The 23,197-nt window shown below is 45.8% G+C and overlaps 1 protein-coding gene across 1 annotated transcript in view; it reads left to right on the forward strand.

Moving 5' to 3' along the window:
• slc6a2 (solute carrier family 6 member 2) overlaps positions 1 to 23,197 on the forward strand; it is a 112,441-nt gene that overhangs the window by 39,602 nt on the left and 49,642 nt on the right. The window contains exons 5-6 of the mRNA XM_055648448.1: positions 5,099 to 5,237; positions 16,461 to 16,595. Of these exons, the coding sequence (XP_055504423.1) occupies positions 5,099 to 5,237; positions 16,461 to 16,595 (274 nt within the window). The remainder of the gene's footprint in view (positions 1 to 5,098; positions 5,238 to 16,460; positions 16,596 to 23,197) is intronic.

A 23,197-nucleotide genomic window follows, 5' to 3' on the forward strand; every position in this document is an offset into this window, starting at 1 on the left:
ACCAGGGGCAATTTCCATTAGCCAATTAACCTACAATAACCTGCACGACTTTGGAGTGTGAGAGGAAACTGGAGCGCCTGGAGAAAACCCACGCAGTCAAAGGAAAACGTACAAACTCCGCACAGACAGCACCCATAGTCAGATAGTCATGGAGCATAAAGTCCCAGGAGATGGCTGTTATGATGGTGTAGTCATCTTATTCACCTGGGGGATATCGTGCATTTAACATGGGTGAAACATGTATGATGACAGGGGTCTATTTGGTCATGTGGCCAAATCAACATGAATCAGACATCTACGCTCTCCCTTTCCATGTTCCAAGGCGTGATCGACAAAACTTGGAAGCCCTCACGAAACTGGTTGGTGACTTTGGAAAAAGGATTATCCCCTGTGATAGTTTAGCTTAGTTTAGTTTAGAGATACAGCATGGAAACAGGCCCTTCGGCCCACCGAGTCCATACCAACCAGCAATCCCCGCACATAAACACTATCCTACACACACTAGGGACAATTTACAATCATACCAAGCCAGTTAGCCTACAAACCTGTACGTCTTTGGAGTGTGGGAGGAAACCGAAGATCTCGGAGAAAGCCCACGCAGTCACGGGGAGAAATTACAAACTCTGCAAAGACAGCATCCGTAGTCAGGATCGAACCCGGGTCGCTGGCGCTGTAAGGCAGCAACTCTACCGCTGCGGCACCGTGCCATGACTTTGGAAAAAGGCCCCCTTAAAGATCCCTTGTGATAACTGTCCCAATTTTACAGAAGCTATTAAGCATCATCATAGAGAAGGCAACATCTGCTCCTGAATGCATAGATTGGCAAATGCCATATGTGAATTAATTGGGTATCCAAACCTTTGAACATAGATATTAATAAGATGCCCCAACACCTGTGCCTATTTTCGAGGTAATGATTTAATGTGGGTCAAGTAGCTATTTCTGTTACAGTTAATTAAAATTGCTATTCTCATAGTTTGCAACAGAACAAAAATGATCAGCTTTGCTGTGAAAAGTTACGAGTTTAAGATCATTACTGGAATTATGAACCAAAAGGAAATGTTTTGTAATATTTTGTGTGGTATTTTTACAAAGGCATTAAAGTAAGTGAGCTAAAGTTTTTTTTTAAGTAGCAAACGGTCTAGAGAGCTTGGGCTATATGTATATATGTATGTAGTTTGTTTGTTTATACTATTCTTATAACAAATGTAAAGCACTTTGGCCAACGAGAGTTGTTTTTTTAAATGTGCTCTATAAATAAATGTGACTTGATTTGACTTGACTAATGGCAGAACATATTTGAGTGTACATTTTGCAACTGTTATTTTAGGGCCATAAAATGGAAATTGGCTCCAATGAGATTAAAGTTGCACGTTGTTAAATAGCGGCATGGAGGCGCAGCGGTAGAGTTGCTGCCTTACAAGTTTCAGAGATCCGGGTTCTATCCTGTCTGTACGGTGCTGACAGTACGGAGTTTGTATCTTTTCCCTGTGACCTGTGTGGGTTTTCTCCGGGTGCTCCAGGCTTTCTCCCATGTTCCAACGACGTTGGATCCAACCCCTTAAAAACGTACAAAATTATTAAGGAGTTGGACAGGCTAGATGCAGGAAGATTGTTCCCGATGTTGGGGAAGTCCAGAACAAGGGGGTCACAGTTTAAGGATAAGGGGGAAATCTTTTAGGACTGAGATGAGAAAAACTTTTTTCACACGGAGAGTGGTGAATCTGTGGAATTCTCTGCCACAGAAGGTAGTTGAGGCCAGTTCATTGGCTATATTTAAGAGGGAGTTAGATGTGGCCCTTGTGGCTAAAGGGATCAGGGGGTATGGAGAGAAGGCAGGTACAGGATACTGAGTTGGATTGCGGTGCAGGCTCGAAGGTCCGAATGGCCTACTACCAGTTCCCCTCATTGTTTCATGAACTGCTTTGTGGTGAAGCCTTAATATTGAGCTAGGTTAGATGGTTTCCTAGCAACTTGTGTAAGGTGGGGAAGGGGGGCTGTATGCCACAAATTATTTTGTCTACGTGTACTTTCAGGGAACACCCTGCGTCGGGCAGCACAGTGGCGCAACTGGTAGAGCCGCTGCCTCGCAGCGCCAGAGACCCGGGTTCGATCCTCCCCTCGGGTGCTGTCTGTGTGGAGTTTGCACGTTCTCCCTGTGACTAAGTGGGTTTCCTCCAGGTGCTCCGGTTTCCTCAAACATCTCAAAGACGTGCGGGTTTGTAGGTGAAGTGGCCTCTGTAAATTGCCCGCTAATGTGTAGGGAGCGGATGGGAAAGTGGGACAACATAGAATGAATGTGAATGGGTGATCGATGGTCAGCGTGGACACTGTGGGCCGAATGGCCTGTTTCCAAGCTGTATGTGAAAAACATCCCAAAATAATTTATCTTAAATATATGATAATATAATAGCAACCGTACCTGGTTCTAGGCAGTAGTTGCAAACCTGCTGGGGGAGAAATATTGGATCATCTTTGCAAAACTATAGCAAAAATCAGAAAATTGTTGCGTAGGAGTTGAAATTAATTCTGAAAAGAAAAGATTTGGAACAGATTATGAAACATAATTGTGGTTCCATTCGTAGCATTTAGAATTGTGTTGCAGGGCAGTCATTCAGCGGTAGAGTTGCTGCCTAACAGTGTCAGAGATACGGGTTCGATCCTGACTATGGGTGCTGTCTGTACGGCGTTTGTACCTTCTCCCTGTAATCGCGTGGGTTTTCTCCAGGTGCTCCGGTTTCCACCCGCATTCCAAAGATGTACAGGCTTGTGGGTTAATTGGCTTCGGTAACGATTGTAAATTGTCCATAGTGTGTGTGTGGGATAGTCCTAGTGTGCGCGTATCACTGGTCGGCACGGGCTCGTTGGGCCAAAGGGCCTGTTTCCGCGCTGTTTTGCTAAACTAAACTAAACTAAATTAAACTGAAGATACATAAGATTTGATTTGTAAGGTTTCATCAGAGTAATTCTTTGCACTTCTAACCTAGATGGAGAAGCTGTTCCAACCTCACAGATGTTGTGATGTTTAGCTTAGATTAGTTTTTAGTTTAGAGATACAATGCGGCAACAGCCCTTCTGCCCGGGATGGGCCTGGTCCCGATCTATACCGAGCTGTTTAGCCTACAAACCTGTACGTCTTTGGAGTGTGGGAGAAAATCGGAGCTTCCCAGAGGAAACCCACGCAGGACACGGAGAGAACATACAGACTTCGTACGGACCTGGGTCTCCGATGTTGCAACTCTACCTCTGCGCCACCAATCCGCCAATGTTGTATTAAAACATTGGCATCACAGTCCCAGCCTGTCCCAGTTAATGCCATCAACGTGCGACTTGTCCACACAAACCACAATTAAGAAGGATTTTAAGAAGGAACTGCAGGATGCTGGAAAATCAAAGGTACACAAAAATGCTGGAGAAACTCAGCGGGTGCAGCAGCATCTATGGAGCGAAGGAAATAGGCAACGTTTCGGGCCGAAACGTTGCCTATTTCCTTCGCTCAATAGATGCTGCTGCACCCGCTGAGTTTCTCCAGCATTTTTGTGTACCTACAATTAAGAAGGATTCTGACTAGAGTGGGTAGTGATTAAATAATTGTAATTATATTGTGGGTGTCAAAGATTAATTGTACAATTTAAGTGTCAAATCACCAAGGGCACGGGTTAAGACCAATCACTAAATCGTTGGAACGGCTTTTCTTAGAAGCTGGTGCGTTGCCAACAGCAATTGCAGGGATCAAAATAGAAAGTCAGTAAAACTCAGAATACTGTGGTGGACAGATGTTCAAGAAACGTACCACTGTTCTCCAACGTTCCTTGAATTGTGCTAGAGGATTGTGAGTGTTCCCGTGGCAAAATTAATCCATTCGGTGGCCTCGTGAAAATCTTTGCTGCATCAAGGTCCTCAATTAGTTTTGTTAAATTAAATTTTTTTAAAGATTTGGTAAAAAAAACATATGGAGTTCATAAGAATTGAATGGCGGAGTAGACCTGATGGGCCGAATGGCCTAATTCTACTCATATTCCTTATGACCTTATATGTGGGCATTTGAGATTACTCTAACTTAGTATCATGTTCTGGAAAGACATTATGGGCCGAAGGGCCTGTTCCTGTGCTGTTCTGTTCTGTGTTCAATGTTCTATGTTCTAATCTAACCCAATGTGAAAGGTTATGGCCTGGAGATTCTTAGTGCTTGTGATGCAAATCTAAGGCAAATGAATCTATAAAAGGGACACAAAAGTGCTGGAGTAACTCAATGGTTCAGGCAGCATCTCTGGAGAACATGGATAGGTTGAGAAGGAGTTTCTTCCCAGAGGCAATTCGGACTGTAAACGCCTTTCTCACCAGGGACTAACTCTACAGAACGTTTTTCCTTCTATTATTTATTATGTAAAAGAATATGTGTGTTATGATTGTGTTTATAATTTGTTTGGTTGTTTTGTTGTTTGTCTTTTGCACAAAAGTCCGCGAGCATTGCCACTTTCATTTCGCTGCACATCTCGTATGTGTATGTGACAAATAAACTTGACTTGACTTGACTTGACTTGATGTTTCGGGTTCGGGACCCTTCTTCAGAGTCTGAGTGTGAAACAGTCTGAAGAAGGGTCCCAACCCAAAACGCCGCCTGGCCGTTTCCCATGTCATCATCGGCGGTCACTCGGAGCGAGCATGACTGTCCTCTCCATAGGGTCGTCTACTTGTGGGTCAGCAGATAATACAATATATATAAACATGGCAAATGTAAAACAGCAGAATGGTGCAAAGATGTGAAGGTGTCAAAGGTTGCAGTGACAAGGCGGGAGAATGGGGTTGAGAGGGATAAATAGATAAGTCACGAGTGAATGCCAGAGTAGACGCAATGGATCAAATGGCCCAATTCTGCTCCTTTGTCTTCTGGTTAATCGAAATATTGTTACAGTAACCAATTCATCTCATAACCAGCACCAATTTGGGATGTCTATGTTTTTTCTAAATACCTCAACTCCTACAAATGAGGGACAATTTATTCTCTTTATTTTACTTAGTGACAATGAAGTTATATTACAAAGGCAATTTTGCACCTATGTAGTTTCTTGTAATTGATGGTGTCTTATTTTTCTAGGCGGGGAGTTCTGAATCTCCACGAAAGCGCAGGAATCCATAACTTGGGCCTACCAAGATGGCAGCTTATCCTCTGCTTGCTTGTCGTCATCATCATTCTGTACTTCAGCCTCTGGAAAGGGGTAAAGACTTCAGGAAAGGTATTGTCTTTGACTTCTCAATATGTTATTTGAGATAACTCACCATTTTGTTTCATGATACAAGTGAATCAGCGGGCCAGGCAACGTCTCTGGAGAAAAGGAACAGGTGACGTATCGAGTCGGGCCGAAACGTCACCTATTCCTTCTCTCCAGGGATGCTGTCTGACCCGCTGAGTTACTCCAACATTTTGTGTCCATCTTTGGTATAAACCAGCATTTGCAGTTCCTTCCTACACACAATAAATAAGTGTAAATACTGAAATTTATCAAGGGTTGGGTCGGGACTGAATTTGTGGAATTCATTTGCACAGAAGGCTGTGGAGGCCGTCAATGGATATTTTGAAGCGTTTTAAAAAGCTCTTCATTATTTAAGTTTTTGAAGCTTTGTTTTCTAACATAAAGCACGGAAACAGGCCCTTCAGCCCTACTTGTCCATGCTGCCCAAGATGCCCCATCTACACACGTTTGGCCCACATTACTCTAATACTTTCCTATCCATGTACCTGTCCAAATGTCTTTTAAATGTTGTTACAGCACCTGCCACTATCCTCTGTGTGAAAAAGTAGCTCTTCAGGTTCCTATTAAATCTTTCCCCTCTCATCTTAAACCTGTGTTCTCTGGTCTTTGATTCCCCTTGTCTGGGCAAAAGACTCTGTGCATTACTAAGTTAAAGTAATCTCTGTATATAAAATTATAAAAGGACTGGACAAGCTAGATGCAGGAAAAATGTTCCCAATGTTGGGCGAATCCAGAACCAGGGGCCACACTTAGAATAAAGGGGAGGTCATTTAAGACTGAGGTGAGAAAAAACGTTTTCACCCAGAGAGTTGTGAATTTATGGAATTCCCTGCCACAAAGGGCAGTGAAGGCCAAATCACTGGATGGATTTAAGAGAGTGTTAGATAGAGCTCTAGGGGCTAGTGGAGTCAAGGGATATGGGGGGAAGGCAGGCACGGGTTGTTGATAGGGGACGATCAGCCATGATCGCAATGAATGGTGGTGCTGGCTCAAAGGGCCGAATGGCCTCCTCCTGCACCTATTTTCTATGTTTCTATGTTTCATTCACCTTATCCATTCCCCTCATGATATTCACACATCTATAAGATCACCTTTGATTCTGCCACGCGCTCTAAGAAATAAAGTCCTAGCCTTCCCAACCTTTCCCTATAGCTCAGGCCTTCAAGTCCCGGCAACATCCTTGTAACATTCATCTTTTTTAATCTTATAGTTACTGTGGTTAACAACTGGTTTTCAGTGAGAAGCTCTGTTATAACTTGTTCATACTGGCGATATGCTTCAATTCAATCTTCATTATCCAAAACTGCGTTGATATCCCTAGCGTCCACTTTGTAAGACAATACAGATTTCATGGATTGTTTGCAAAAGCAGAAAAATAACATTGTGGAATTTGAAAATGGCTGCTATTAAATCATTCCAGGTTGGAAAGCGAACTTGAATTTTTCTACTTCTGAGATCTTTCATTGTCAACATATTTGTATCATTTCCCAGAAAGGGAATGATGAGGAACAAGTCAATTTCCTCATGTGCAGTAGACATTTTGGCAGAAAATTCTATAGGGTAACACAATTTATTTCTGTGCTGTGTGTTTGGAAAAAAATACTTGAACGGATGGTACATGGATAGGAAAGGTTTAGCAGTGATATGGGCCAAATGTGGGCAGGTTGGATTTGTGTATATGGGGCATCTTGGTTAGCATGGGCAAGTTGGGCTGAAGGGTATGTTTCCATGCTGTATGACTGACTCTATGACGGTATGAAATTTTAAGGGGAACGCTATTGCAAGGTCGTATACATAGTGGTATACACATGGGTCCAGAAGATTAAGATAGTGGCAGTGTGCTCAAACTCATCAGCCCTCCATCCAACTAGATTAGGGTTAAGAAATGATACCCAACAGTAAGGAACTGGTGTAGGAAGGAACTTCAGATGATAGTTTACACCAAAGATAGACTCAAAATGCTGGAGTAACTCAGCGGGACAGACAGCAACACTGGAGCAAAGGAATAAGTGACGTTTCGGGTCGGAACCCTTTTTCAGACTGAAAGATAGAGAAGGCCACAACAAAACAGGGGCGGCAGCCAGATGACCTCAGGAAGGGTGGAGTCCATAATGGTCTGTTGTTGGCTGGGGAAGACATGCTAACGAGAGGGATACAAGGATGCGAACAGCGGAAGTGGCAGAGGGGGGCAGAGAATTTGGGGTGGGGGGGGGGGGGGGGGGGGGGGGGGGGAGATATGCAGGAATCATTTGAAATGAGAGAAATCAGCACTCATACCACTGGGTTGTAAGCTGCTCAAGCGAAATATGAGGTGTATTTTTTGCTGGTGAATAGTACATCTTGTTTCGCTTGGGCAGCTTAAAACCCAGCGGTATGAAATGCTGCGTTTCTTTACCTCCCCCTCTGTCGTCCCCCCCCCCCCCCTCCCCCCCCCCCCCCCCCCCCCCCCCCCCCCCACTTTATACATGAGAGTATTGGGTATCCAGCATCAGGTTCACGATTATCTGAAGCAGATCTTCCAACGTCAACAAAGCTGACCCCAATGTAATCTTTAGGAAGGAACGGCAGATGCTGGTTTAAACTGAAGATAGACACAAAAAGCTGGAGGGAGTAACTCAGCAGGACAGGCAGCATCTCTGGAGAGAAGGAATGGGTGACGTTTCGGGTCGAGACCCTTCTTCAGGGGATAAGGGGAATGAGAGAGATATAGATAGTGATGTGGAGAGATAAAGAACAATGCATTGAAAGATATGCAAAAACGTTAGATGATGAAGTTTGCGAAGGTAATGGAATCCCATCCACACTCCAATTGCTCCCATTCTATAATTCTCCACAATCTCCCACTGATTCTGCCGTCTGGAACAGTGTCCGATACTAAGGAGAAACAAGGATATGCAAAGATATAACAATGATAAAGGAAACAGGCTGTTTGTAGGGTGAAAACGCGAAGCTGGTGCGACTTGGGTGGGGGAGGGAGAGAGAGAAAAAGAGGGAATGCCGGGGCTACCTGAAATGAGAGAAAGCAACATTCATACCACACGGCTGCAAACTGCCCTAGTGAAATATGAGAAACATCATCTGTAATGGTCTGCCTTTAAATGGCACTCTGTTTGTGGGATCTGAGCTAGACCAAAACATAGAAATACTTTGACAGCTGGATAAACTACGCCGATTGGCATGAATTAATATTCAGTAAAACACTCACAAACATTAGGAAACAATTAAGGTCGTTTGTTAACCCAATGGATTTCTAAAAATGTTAATTACCAGAAACTTGCCATTTCTGTTGAAATGAATGAAGTTCTTGAATCTGCACCTTGCCAAGCCTAGTGCAATGTGGTGGACAGATTTCCCAGTGTAGTTGCTGGCAAATCAGCTGAAACCGATGCTCTGGTTTAGTTTAGTTTAGTTTAGTTTTAACGATACAGCACTGAAAGCAGTGCCCTTTGGCCCCACTGAGCCGTCCGATCCCCGCATATTAGCACTACCCTACACTACACATATGAGGGACAATTTTACATTTATAACCAATCCAATTAACCCACAAACCTGTAGGTCTGTGGAGCGTGGGAGGAAACCGAAGATCACGGAGAAAACCCACGCTGGTCACGGGGAGAAGGAACAAACTCCGTACAGACAAGCACCCATAGTCAGGATCGAACCCGGGTCTCTGGCGCTGTAAGGCAGCAACTCTACCACCACTCCACCGTGCATGGTTCATGATGAGCCCAGTGGTTCAAATGCAGTAGTGGGCTCAAAGCAAGTTCTTCGGCAGTGTACCAAAGCAATGTACGGCGGCAGGCGCGGGCACACCGCGACGCCCTGTGTCTCCCTTTCAAGGGAGATGCTAAAAATGCATTTCGTTGTCTCTGTACTGTACACTGACAATGACAATAAATTGAATCATTTCATTTCATTTTCATTTCATTTCATTTCATTTCATTTCATTTCATTTCTCAGAAATTTTGGGGCATGCATAATGACATTCTGTTGCACAGGTAACCAAGGATTCCCAGCAATTCTATTCCAGGAAAGGGCAGAAATTCCAGAAATGTCTCTCAGGAGAATAGTAAGATTAAACGAGTACTTACCAGTACGAAGTTTGATCTGTATTTTATGAGGAGTTACGATGAGGGATTACGTGAAGAACCCACCCAGCGCGCAGGCGCGGCATACTTCCAAGCAGCGGTGTGGAATCACAGATAGACACTAGTTGAAGTAAAGATAGTGAAGACCAACGAGACATTAGTCCGAATTTGATCTATATAATGAGGGTGGGAGCGGAGGGCACGTAATCCCTCATCGTAACTCCTCATAAAATACAGATCAAACTTCGTACTGGTAAGTACTCGTTTAATCTTACTATTTTACTTCGGAGTCACGTGAGTGACTACGTGAAGACTTCAAAGGTCTGTGATTTCAAACCGTGTAACAGTTATATCACTCACTGCCGAAAGGTCATCGAGGGAGGAAGTGGTAGCTAGAGACCAACAAGTTTGTTTAGTTATAAAAGAAATATTTATTAACTATAACAAAAACAAAATAGCTCCCATGGGCTTTAAATCATAACTTTGCGGTTTGTAAAACAGTATCCGCAAAGACGTCCTGTTCCATCAGCGGTTTGTTGTAAAATCGTTGGAATGTCGATTCCCTTGACCATCCCGCTGCCCTGAGGATGTGGTCGAGGGGAACCTGCATCCTATCCGCCGCTGAGGTGGACGCTGCCCTGGTTGAATGGGATTTAAAAACATTAGTGTTAATCCCTGCCATGCTGAGGACCTGTTTCAACCATCTGGATAATGTTTGGCTGGTTACCCGTCCAAAAGGCTTCCTGTGGCTAACCCATAAGGCTTTCTCTCTCCCTCTTAGCGTTTGGGTAGTGTCTAGATAATGTTGAAGGTGGGTCACCACACACAGCCTAGGATCTGGAGGGTAAGCCCGGAAGATCATCGGGGAGTTTGATGTACCTGGTCTACTTTGTTTTACCAACCCCGGCATAGTGAAAGTAATGGTATCTGGGGTGGTCACCATGTAGTTTAGATTAAGCTGATGGAGCGACTGGACCCTTTGAGCTGAGACAAGCGCCATGAGCATGAGGGTTTTGTAAGTGGCCTGATCCAGGCTCAGGGATCCCACCGGAGGCCAACCTCGAAGGTGTGTGAGAACTACACTCACATCCCACATGTGAGTGTATCTAGGCGTAGGGGGTTTGGTATTAAAGATCCCCTTAAGGAGTCTGATGACTAGAGGGTGGGATCCCACACTATGCTGTTCTATCGGCATTAGATATGCGGACAGTGCGCTCCGAGCCGTGTTGATGGCACTGTAGCTCATCTTGAGATCATGGTGCAGGTGGGCCAGGAACTCCAGCACATCCGAGATCGAAGTCGTCGTGTAGGATGTCCCTGCGTCCAGACAGTACTGTTCCCATTTCCTGATGAAGGTCAGGTACTGTTTCTTGGTGGAAACTCGCAGGGATGCCGACATGGTGGTGATTGTTCTGTCTGATAACCCCAATCCCCGGTAAGGCCTGTTCAAAATCTGGAAACCAGGAGTTTCAATTTTTGGTGGCATGGATGGCTAATGCCAGTTACCGGGTGAGTCAATAATTGGGGGTGGTGTTGAAGGACCATTGGTGTCTCTACCACCATGTCGTGGAACATTGGGAACCATGGTTGGGTAGGCCAGTCGGGCACGACCAGAATGCCAGAGGCTGAGTCTGCCTGAATTTTCTGGAGTACCCGACTGATGAGGCAGAAGGGAGGGAAAGCATAGAAAAAGAAATTTCCCCAGTCCAGCGTGAAGGCATCTACCGCTGCTGCCTCTGGGTCTGGTTCCCAAGCCACATACATGGGTAGTTGGTGATTTAACCTAGACGCAAACAAATCTATATCTGGCGTACCATATTGCTTGATAATTTTAGCAAATGATTTTGGGTCCAACATCCATTCGATGTTGTCGTTGAATTTTCGTGACCTGGTGTCCGCCACTAAATTTAGCTTGCCTGGTAAATAGGCAGCTGATAGCCAAATATGTCTCTCGACACACCATTGCCAGATTATAGCAGTTAATTTGTCGCATGATACTGATTTAATGCCACCCATGTGCTGGATATAAGATACTGCCGTAGTGTTGTCGATCATAATTCTAACATGCACGTGTCGCATACCAGATGCATATGCTTTTAGCCCATAAAAGGCGGCGAGCATTTCCAAAAAGTTAATGCCCAGTGAGTGTAGTGGCGATGCCTCTGAATTAGTCCATCTGCCACCTGTGCTGTCTTTGGAGTTAGTAGCTCCCCAGCCTAAAGCACTGGCATCCGTTGCAATGGTTATGTTAGGATTGGTTACGGTGATAGGACTGTGACTGTGCCAAATATTGTCAACCCACCACTGAAGTTCTAATTTGGCTTCAGCGGGTAAATCCATTTTGCGATCATAATGCCCCCTATGAAGGCGTAATGCATGAGTCCTTGCTCTTTGGAGATTTTGATAATGCAAGGGCCCATGTTGGGCAGCCGGAAATGCTGCTACTATAGAGCCAATAACTCTGGCTACATGCCGTATTCTAGGTTGCGGTGTGGCAATTAAATGGCTACAAGCTTCAATGAGTGAAACTGTTTTGTTTCTGGGCAGAGTGACAGTCATGTGAATCGTGTCAATAGTGAAGCCTAAGTAATCCATGTTAGTAGTAGGCTCCAATATTGATTTATCTGGGTGGAGGATAAAACCCAAAGTTTCAAGGAGTTGTTTAGTGGCTAACACTCCTGCGACAGCTTGATCCCGTGTTCTTCCTAATATGAGAACATCGTCCAGATAGGCCACTACTAAATGTTTTAATTCTCTCAATTTCTTCATGGCCACTTTAAGAATTTTCGTAAATAGTCTGGGAGCTGTCGTTAAACCATTGGGCAAAGCTCGGTACTGCCATAGCTGGCCCCTCCAGATAAATTTCAGATATTTAAAGTAATCTTTATGAATGGGTACCAAATAGTAAGCATCTTTGATATCTATGCTTGCCATGTAGTATCCCTTGGAGATCAGTTGTCTGGCAGTGACAAATGTCTCCATTTTGAAATGTTGATACTCAACAGACTGATTAAGTGATGTCAGGTCAATAATAATGCGACATCCACCATCTTTTTTAGTTTTGAGAAAAATATTTGATACAAATTCTTGCGGCTCGTGTGTGGTCATTTCTATGATGCCTTTAGCCACGAGCCGATCAAGTTCAGCTTGTCCTTCTACCTTCTCAACTGCCGAGGGAAGGAACACCCTTTGGGGCATGTGCTGAACTGGCGGTTCTACGCCTGGTTTGAATTCAATCTTGTATCCACTAATACTGTTGAGTATAAACTGATTGTTAGTAAGGGAGCACCAAACATGCTTGAAGAACCTCAAACGTCCCCCTGTTAATACTACACCCTTTGTCTGTGTATGTTGACAGGAACCAGACCCACCTACCTCCATGTTCACTTGTGGGGTCGTTTCCGGTGGGTCTGGCCCAAGGTTGTCCGTGTTGGTGCTGCGGTGGGGCGGCGCATCTTCCCACGGCTCCGCCCTGGGCCCCGCTCTAAAAAAGAGCACTGGGGGTAGTGGGAGGCGGTCACCAGGCTTTCACCAGCTCGGTATCTGCTGGTGGCTGCCGAGGCGTGCGGCCAACTGGTTTTGCCGCCTCTTCCAACTCCTTGAGCCTTTTGGGCAGATCCGCACCAAATAGCAGCGCCTGTCGTTCGGGCGCTGGAGCTTTACAGAGGCCCGCATATGTTGGGTTGAGGGCAGGCCTGATGTTGTCCCGCCGTAGGTTGTTTAGCTCGTACGTGGTGCCGCACATCAGTGCGAGGGCATCTTGCTGGGGTATGGTCAGGTCTTCCTCCCCAACTGACCGAGCAAAGGCGGTGACGGCTGCTGAGTGTAGCTTCAGGACTCGCTGCATTTTTACCTCCTGAGCCCTTATGTGCTGCCCCAGCTGGTTCCAGATCTGCCCATTTACCGTCTTGACCTTCAGCGCCTCGCAATTTTCGGGCGCGATGTAGTTGTCAAGGGCCTGCTGGACAGCCTTGTCCTGCAGCGGGTTGTTGGACAGCCTGTTTATAGTTGCCGCCATTCTGGGTGGCAACACCATCCCAGTCGTTGGTGGTGCCGCATATCGGCCCACTACACCCAGTAGCTCTTCTTCCGGCACGCCCGGCATGCTGACGATATCCTCCGCCTGCCCTTGGGATAGGCCAGCCCAGTCCTGGCCTCCCTTACTGCCCTCGAATATAGAGGGTACAGAAGGGTGTGGAGAGGAGGAGGCCAAAGCCCGTCCTCCTGGGAGATGCCGCATCTCCTCATTAATCATACGTTCGAGGAGCTGCCTCATGCAGCTCATCCGAACGTCTCCCCTTTTCGGTGGGGGAGAGTGTTCCCGTTCCTCCGAATCATCGGAGGACACCGGCCGGTCGGTTTTCTGTGTCGCCTTCCTCCCTGTGCGGGGCGTCGAGATTTGCAGCACTGGGGGCGGCTCGGTGTCGGGTGAGCGGGAGCGTTGAAAAAGCTCCTCCGCTGCGAGAGGCTGCCGTCCCGCTATGGACCCGTCCTCGGGTGGAGTTGGGCAGGCAGTCCTCCTGGCTGGTCGCTTGCGAGAGGCCATTATTCTCTCTAGCGCGACTCTGAAACAAAAAAGGCACTTACCTGAGGTCTCGTCTTTATGCTGCAGCTGGAGAGCCTGGCTCCAGCTGCTGCCGCTGTTGCACTGCTGACGTAATGCCGCGCCTGCGCGCTGGGTGGGTTCTTCACGTAGTCACTCACGTGACTCCGAAGTAAAATCTGGCCTACAGTTTTGTATTACTTTGCTTGGCAAGGAGGCAACCTCTCATCTCATTTTATAGACAATAGACAATAGACAATAGATGCAGGAGTAGGCCATTCGGCCCTTCGAGCCAGCACCGCCATTCAATGTGATCATGGCTGATCATCCACAATCAGTACCCCGTTCCTGCCTTCTCCCCATGTCCCTTGACTCCTGAATGTTAACTTACCGGACGGTGAAAGGCTTGGATAAAGTGGGTGGGGAAAGGATGTTTCCACTTGTGAGAGAGTCTAGGACCAGAGGTTATAGCCTCAGAATTAAAGGACGTTTCCTTTCGGAAGGAGAGGAGGAATTTCTTTCATCAGAGTGTAGTGAACCTGTGGAATTTATTGCCAGTGAAGGCTGTGGAGGCCAAGTCAGTAGATATTTTTTAAGGCATAGATAGATAGACAGATAGATAGACAGATAGATAGATAGATAGATAGATAGATAGATAGATAGATAGATAGATAGATAGATAGATAGATAGATAGATAGATAGATTCTTGATTAGTATGGGTGTTGGGGGTTATATGGAGAAGGCAGGAGAATGGGGTTAGGAGGGAGAGATAGATCAGCCACGATTGAATGGCGGAATTGACTTGATGGGCCGAATGGCCTAAATTCTGCTCCTATCACGTGAACTTATGAACATTAATCTAATTTTCTCAGGAGCGCTATTGAACAAACACTGATGCATCTTAGTTTGTCGACTATTAGATAAAATAAATAATAATTTTAATTTCCGTTTTTCAGTGTTTACATTGTGGTTTTTTAATATCAGAACGTTGAGTGACAATTGAGGTTTGTTGTCGTTTGCATGCTAAATTGTTATTATAGTTACACTTTCATGGAACAGAGAACAGTACAGCACAGGAACGGGCCCTTCGGCCCACGATGTTCATGCTGAACATGCTGAACATGATGCTAATTTAAACTAATCTCATCTGCCTGTACATGATCCATGTCCCTCCATTCCCTGCACTTATATGTGCCGATCTAAAAGCCTCTTAAACACCACTATCATATCTGCCTCCACCACTGCCCCAGGCAATGCGTTCCAGGTCCCCACTACTCTCTGTGTGAAAAATACCTGCCCCACACATCTCCATTAAACATTCCCTCTCTCACCTTAGAAACATAGAAACATAGAAAATACGTGCAGGAGGAGGCCATTCGGCCCTTCGAGCCAGCACCGTCATTCATTGTGATAATGGCTGATCGTCCCATATCAATAACCCGTGCCTGCCTTCACCCCATATCCCTTGACTCCACTAGCCTCTAGAGCTCTATCTAACTCTCTCTTAAATCCATCCAGTGGTTTGGCCTCCACTGCCCTCCGTGGCAGGGAATTCCATAAATTCACAACTCTCTGGGTGAAAAAGTTTTTTCTCACTTCAGCCTTAAATGACCTCCCCTTTATTCTTATAGCTGTGCCCCCTAGTGTTGGGACATTTCCACACTGGGAGCAGGTTTCTGACTCTCTGCCCTATCTGTGCCTCTCATTGCTTTATATACTTCTATCGAGTCTCCCCGCAACTTCCAATGTTCCAGCGTAAAAACTGTGTAATCCAGGCAGCATCCTGGTAAACCTCCTTTGCACTCTCTCCAAATCCTCCTCATCTTTCTTGCAATGGGGCGCGCGGAACTGCCCGCTTCGCTGCAAATGCGACCTGACTAAAGTCCTGTCGAGCTTCTAGTGAGAAGCAAGGAGAGGGAAGAATTACATTCCATGTTTTTCTTCATTCCTTACGATGCTGTGTACGACAGTGATCGCAACTTCTACTGAAGTGTGTGGATGGCCGTTGACTCGCTAGGGGCTCATCCGCCCTTTGACAGGTTTTGTTTTTGGTCCTGCTGGGGGTCCACAGCCCCCTCCTCACCTGGCAAACCAGGTGGGGGAGACGGTTTTATCGCCTGCTATCCGACCATGGAGCAGGGAGCACGGGATTACATGGTACCCGTGGCAGGGGGGGGGGATGTCCCCTCCCCCTGACCTGACCTATAAAGCTGCATCATGAATATAATTCTAGAGACATCAGAACAATCAGATAGAAGTGTGAAATGTATTGACTTTGTTTGACCCTGCTTCGGGGGACTGTCGTGAGGAGGAGGGGGGAGGGGGTAGATTAAAGGAGAACACGGCTTGGGGCGACTGCCGTGATGGGGGGGAGGACAAAGGAGGACCCCACGTGAGATATTTTGAAATGTTGTCGCTGCCCTTTACGTGGTGACTCTTTGCATACCTTGGGCATGCAAAATAAAGCATTTCACTGTGACGTGACATTAAAGTATTCATTCATTCATATCTAGTGCGGCAAGAACAGTGATTGGGTTGTAATGGAATAATGTGGCCCTTGCTCTTCCCTACAGGTGGTGTGGATCACCGCGACCATGCCCTACATGGTGTTGTTCGTCCTATTGATCCGGGGAATCACACTACCAGGGGCAATGAATGGCATCAAGGCCTACCTCAGCATCGACTTCGAACGCCTGAAGGAAGCTCAGGTAAGATGTTCAAGAAGGAACTGCAGATGCTGGAAAATTGAAGGTAGACAAAAGTGCTGGAGAAACTCAGCGGGTGCGGCAGCATCTATGGAGCGGAGGAAATAGCCAACGTTTCGGGCCGAAACCCTTCTTCAGACTGATGTAGGGTAGGGGGGTGGGGGGGAGAAGAAAGGAAGAGGAGGAACCAGAGGGCTGAGGGAGAGCTGAGAAGGGGAGGAGACAGCAAGGGCTACCGGAAATTGGAGAAGTCAGTGTTCAAGCCGCTGGGGTGCAGACTGCCCAAGTGGAATATGAGGTGCTGCTCCTCCAATTTCCAGTGGTGCTCACCCTGGCCATGGAGGAGGCCCAGGATAGAAAGGTCGGATTCAGAATGGGCGGGGGGGAGTTGAAGGGCTGAGCCACGGGGAGATCAGGTTGGTTAATGCGGACCGAGCGGAGGTGTTCGGCGAAACGATCGCCAAGCCTACGCTTGGTCTCACCGATGTAGATCAGTGACATCTAGAGCAGCGGATACAATAGATGCGGTTGAAGGAGGTGCAGGTGAACATGTGTCACACCTGGAACGACTGCTTGGGTCAAACGTTCCACTCCCCGTGATGACACAAGGAACTAATCAATGGGTATTGATAAGGCAGAGATGGATAGATTCTTGATTAGTACGGGTGTCAAGGGTTATGGGGAGAAGGCAGGAGAATGGAGGGAGGAGGGAGAGATAGATTATCCCTGATTGAATGGTGGAGTAGGCTTGATGGGCCGAATGGCCTAATTCTGCTGCATAGGAATAACTTGGGAACTTTTGAGCCGCACTTGTCAGACTCTTCAGCAAAGGCCAACGTGCTGGAGGGTCTCAAAAGATCAGTCAGCATCCGTGGAGGAATGAACAGATGACGTTTTGGATCGGACTAGGGGGAAAGTGGAAAAGAGAGTTGGGGATAGGACAAAGCCTGGCAAGTGATGGGTGGATACTGATGAGGGCGGGTTTGAGTGGGAGATGGGTAGAGTAAGTGACAAAACCTAGAGGTGAAGGGGAGACAGAAGGGTGTAAGGAACGTGGAAAGAGGAGAAGTCGATAGAACACGAATAAAAATGGTTTAGAGGGAAATAGGCCAGATTCTGGCAGGTGGGACTAGTGTAGATGGTGCATCTTGGCCAGCATGGGCTAGTTGGGCTGAAGGGCCTGTTTCCATGCTGTACGACTCCATCAGTCAGTGCACAACGGAAAAAGGCCCCCCGACCCGTACATTTCCTCCACAGATATTGCCTGACACTGAGCTCATTCAACTCCTTGTGGTTGTGTATCACCTCTCACGAGGCAAGATCTATTACTGGCTTATCGGTGATTAAATTATCTTAAGTAGGACCCTACGTAAACATTTGTTTGTGATGTTTCAATGCCCTGAAACGCTCTATACTAGATATTATTTGGAGCTGAGTTGATAGCAACATGGCAGAGTAGCAGTTAGTTCTGGTGTCCATTAGCTCTGGACTCTCTGGTTCAATTCTAACTCCTGATGACGTCTTTGAGGAGTTTGCATGTTCACCCAATGGCAATGTGATCTGGTCTCCTGACATATTCCAATGGGCTGTTTGGCAGGTTGGTGTGATTGAAGATAATTAGGATGGAGGGCAGAGATTAGGCATGGAAGAGAGAATAGATTACATGGAGACAAGTGAGGGAATGGGATAGACACAAAATACTGGAGGAACTCAGCGGGTCAGGCAGCATCTCTGGAGAGAAGGAATGGGTGACGTTTTGGGTTGAGACTCTTCTTCGGATCAGAATGGGATTACTGGGATCGTTCCGAGTGCTGGCAAGTACCTTGTGGACCATGTAGGAGCCATTTATGTTTAGGCTAGATACTGTTGACATATTATATTATTTTATCTAGATATATCTTGCAGTATTATTTTGGACACTTGGGGGTGGTCATTAGATACATAGGGTGGTGTATAATTGGGGTTAGGGGTCAGCCAGTGGCAGGCACAGGGAAGGAGAGCATACAGTTCTCACCAGACCATGGACAGAGCAGCTAACTACAACTTGCATGCAGAATAAGGAGAACCTGGTTCGTTCATCTCTTTGTTTGTACAACTACTTCAATAGACAACCAATCAAACTGGAAATGACGACTGGAAGATCCGTTCTGTTAGGTCTGTGTAAGATCACGCCCACCTACCTGTGTGGTAACGGCAACTGGAAAAGTTGGAGATTTGCCATTACAGACCCAAGTAGCCCACTTCTATGTTTAATGAACTACCAGAAGTTTAACAGAAAATCTCAGATTTATGAAAGAAATGAGAGCATGCTGTGCTGGAACAAAACTCGGATCGCGTGCATTTAAACACTAATTGAAAAGACTTTGCCAGAGTTTTTTGGCTCACCATATCCTTGCCATCCGGGCATCTGTACACAACAGCACACCCATTCACTGAAGAAGGGCTAAAAAAAGGTTGATTCTAATTTAAATCTATATTTCAATTTGTAAATGGGACAATGATTTTATTTTGTGGATGGATACATTACTAGAAGTTAGCAGTTTTATTTTAGTTTAGTTTATCATGAAAACAGTGAAAAGCTTTTTGTTGCGAGCAATCCAGACAGCAAAAAGACTGTATGATTATAATCAAGTTATCCACTGTGACCCTAATTGCAACATTTAGTGCAAGATAAGTGCAGTAAAGTCCGAATTAAAGATAGCTGGAAGTTCTCCAGCAAGGTAGATGGACTGTCAGAACCATTCTCTAGTTGGTGAGAGGATGGTTCAGTTGCCTGATTACAGCTGGGAAGAAACTGTTCATGAATTTTTTCACTTCTGTACGGGAGAGGGGAGAAGAGGGGGTGTCCGGGGGGTGTGACTGGTCCTTGATTTTGCGGGTGGCCTTGCCGAGGCATCGTGAAGTGTAGATGGAGTCAATGGAAGGGAGGTTGGTTTGCGTGACGGCCTGGGCTATGTCCACAACGCTCTGCAATCTCTTGTGCTCTTGAAGGGAGCTGTTCCCAAACCATGCTATGATGCATCTGTAGAAGTTAGTGACTGTTGTTCGTGACATGCCGTACTTCCTAAGCATTCCAAGGAAGTAGAGGCGTTGGTATGCTTTCTCGGCCATTGCTTCGATAGGGCTGGTCCAGTGCAAATTGCTGGTGATACTTATTCCAAAGAACTAAGCGACACTGTGGCGCAGCGGTAGAGTAGCTGCCTTACAGCGCTTGCAGCGCTGGAGACCCGGGATCGATCCCGACTATGTGTGCTGTCTGTACGGAGTTTGTACCTTCTCCCCGTGACCTGCGCGGGTTTTTTCCCCAAGATAGAAACAGAAACAGAAAATAGGTGCAGGAGGAGGCCATTCGGCCCTTCGAGCCAGCGCCACCAATCTTTGTGATCATGGCTGATCGTCCCCTATCAATAACCAGTGCCTGCCTTCTCCCCATATCCCTTGATTCCACTAGCCCCTAGAGCTCTATCTAACTCTCTCTTAAATACATCCAGTGATTTGGCCTCCACTGCCCTCTGTGGCAGGGAATTCCACAAATTCACAACTCTCTGGGTGAAAAAGGTTTTTTTCTCACCTCAGTCTTAAATGGCCTCCCCTTTATTCTAAGACTGTGGCCCCTGGTTCTGGACTCGCCCAACATTGGGAGCATTTTCCCTGCATCTAGCTTGTCCAGTCCTTTTATAATTTTATATGTTTCTATAAGATTCCCCCTCATCCTTCTAAACTCCAGTGAATACAAGCCTAGTCTTTTCAATCTCTCCTCATATGACAGTCCCGCCATCCCAGGGATCAATCTCGTGAACCTACGCTGCACTGCCTCAATGACAACGATGTCCTTCCTCAAATTAGGAGACCAAAACTGTACACAAGGTCTTCGGTTTCCTGCCAAACTCCAAAGATGTACAGGTATGTCGGCTAATTGGCTTGGTAAATGTAAAAATTATCCTTAGTGTGTGTAGGATAGTGTTAACGTGCGGGGATCGTTGGGCGGCGCAGGCTCGATGGGCCGAAGGGCCTGTTTCCGTGCTGGATCTTTAAACTAAATGAAACTAAGCTAAACTTGAAGCTTTGCACCATCTCTATTTTGGCGCCACCAATGTATACAGGGGTATGTGTACCATTTACTCCCTCGATCACAATTTGTCATACTGACAATGAGGGAATGGTTGTTCTCTTGGCTCCAGGTTATGAGGTCCTCAAACTCCTTCCTGCACCCTGTCACGTCATTATTTGATGGCAATGATCACAGAATGTTATTGTTGGTGTGGAAGTTGGTTAAAATCTATCATTTGCTTTTTCCTGGGCTGTCTTAATAATAACGTTACCATTGATATTGTCACTGGAATTTCACTGCAATCAACAATATTCCCTTTTGTCTTCTTCGAGCGCTTCCAGATGACTCAGAGTGGCTCCAGTAGCAACATGTGTTTAGCTTTAGAAAAGGAAAAAGAGAAAAATATATATCTGACGTTTGAACATTTGGCAGTCTTTGCCCGAGTACATCCTTCAATGCACATCAGATGGAAAGATTTGAAACAAACCTAGTGAGCTTCCTATTTGACACTGTCAAAGTCTGAATCACTCAAACATTGTGAAACTAGTTGTTCTCAAGAGAGAGTTAGATTTAACTCTTAGGGCTAATGGAATCAAGGGATAAGGGGAGAAAGCAGGAACGGGGTACTGTTTTTGGATGATTAGCCATGACCATATTGAATGATTCGAAGGGCCGAATGGCACCTATTTTTTATGCCTCTATGTTTCTAAACTTCCAGATCAGTATGGAAAGGTGTTTCGCTGAACCCCTTCGCTCAGTCCACCTGGACCTATCTGAAGCAACAATGATCAAGGAAAGAATAAATCTGTCTTGTTTATGTTAGTGAACCAAATGATGTTTATTAAATGTTAATAAACCCTTGAGCAAAGCAATTGCAAGTAGTTTTGCCAAATTGTAAAATGGACATCAAAGGCACAAAATGACTACGTTATAGATTTATTAGAATGACGTACGGAATGAAAAATATTGAAATGATGGAAGTTTTAATGGAGGATTATGAAGCTGGAAAATGAAAGGAGCCCAGTTATTTTTCAGTGCAAATCGGTGATGAGAATCTTTACTTGTTGTGGATGATGAGCGAGCTGATGGAAGATTAGTGCCACATGGGGTCATTGGACCACGGGTTGCTTTGCCATACACTGTGGTCGAGACTGAATTCATTGCGCCCATTTGGGGAAATTTGGATAATAATTTTAAGCTGTCAAAATCTGAAGGCTGTGGGGATAGCACGGAGCAGTGTAATTACTTTAGGATCGTTTTGGTAAAGAATTGTTTAGTTTAGTTTAGAGATACAGCGTACAAACAGGCCCTTCGGCCCACCAAGTCTATGCTGACCACTGATCCCCCTGTACACCAGCAGTATCCTACTGCTTCTTCTTCTTAGGCCCGCTTTGGTCATGGCCGACCATGGGTGTCTCCAGGGTGCTATTCCTTATATGGAGGACGCCCGTGCGTGACTTTGTTTAACATGGGGAGACTGGTGCACAGCCAACCACCCCACGGTCCTCGACAGATCTGGGTCAGGATCCAGTGGCATGGAGTCCAAGACGACCGGATCCTACACACTAGGAAAAGTTACAATTTTTTTTTTCCTGAAGCCAATTAACCTACAGCCCTTTGGAGTGAGGGAGGAAACCGGAGCACCCGGAGAAAATCCATGCGGTCATAGGGAGAATGTTCAAACTGCACAGACAGCGCCCATAGTCAGGAACGAACCCTGGTCTCTGGAACTGTAAGGCAGCAACTCTACCACTGCCCCACCCTGTCACCCAAACTGTAAGCTGTAAAACCTGACGGCTGTAAGGACCTTTTAGGTTCTGTTTAAAAATTACTATTGAGTCAACTTCCACCAACCTTTTAGGTAATATATTCTGGAAGTCCATGTTAAATTAAACTACCCCTATCTGCCCATACATGATCAACGTGTCTCCATTTGCTGAAGGTTCATGTGTTTGTCTAAATATCTCTTAAATGCCACTATCGTATTTGCCACCACTACCACCTCTGGCAGCAAGCTTCAAGCACCTACCACTCTCTTTGAAACTCCCCTCTTCTCACCTCAAAGGTATACTATCTGGTCTTTGACATTTCTATCCTGTGGAAAAGATTCTGATTGTCTACCCTATCTTTACCTCTCATCATTATGTACATTTCTGTCGCTTATCCCCTCAGCCTCTGTCACTCCAAGAACTCTATCACTAAGGTAGACAAAAGCGCTGGAGAAACTCAGCGGGTGCGGCTGCATCTATGGAGCGAAGGAAATAGGCTACATTTCGGGCGGAAATCCTTCTTCGGCCCAAAACGTTACCTATTTCCTTCGCTCCACAGATGCTGCCGCACCCGCTGAGTTTCTCCAGCACTTTTGTGTACCTTCGATTTCCCAACATCTGCAGTTCCTTCTTGAACACTCTCAGTAAGAACAATTATCGACTCTGTTTTCAACCCTTTTTCTCTTTAACCAAAACTATTCATGATGTTAAATGTCACTGTGGGATTTCTTCTACACCCATTTTCTTCTGAGGAGAACAAATCTTACTCACTATCCATCTAAAAT

The sequence above is a fragment of the Leucoraja erinacea genome, chromosome 17, assembly GCF_028641065.1.
Source record: "Leucoraja erinacea ecotype New England chromosome 17, Leri_hhj_1, whole genome shotgun sequence".
Lineage (NCBI taxonomy): Eukaryota > Metazoa > Chordata > Chondrichthyes > Rajiformes > Rajidae > Leucoraja > Leucoraja erinaceus.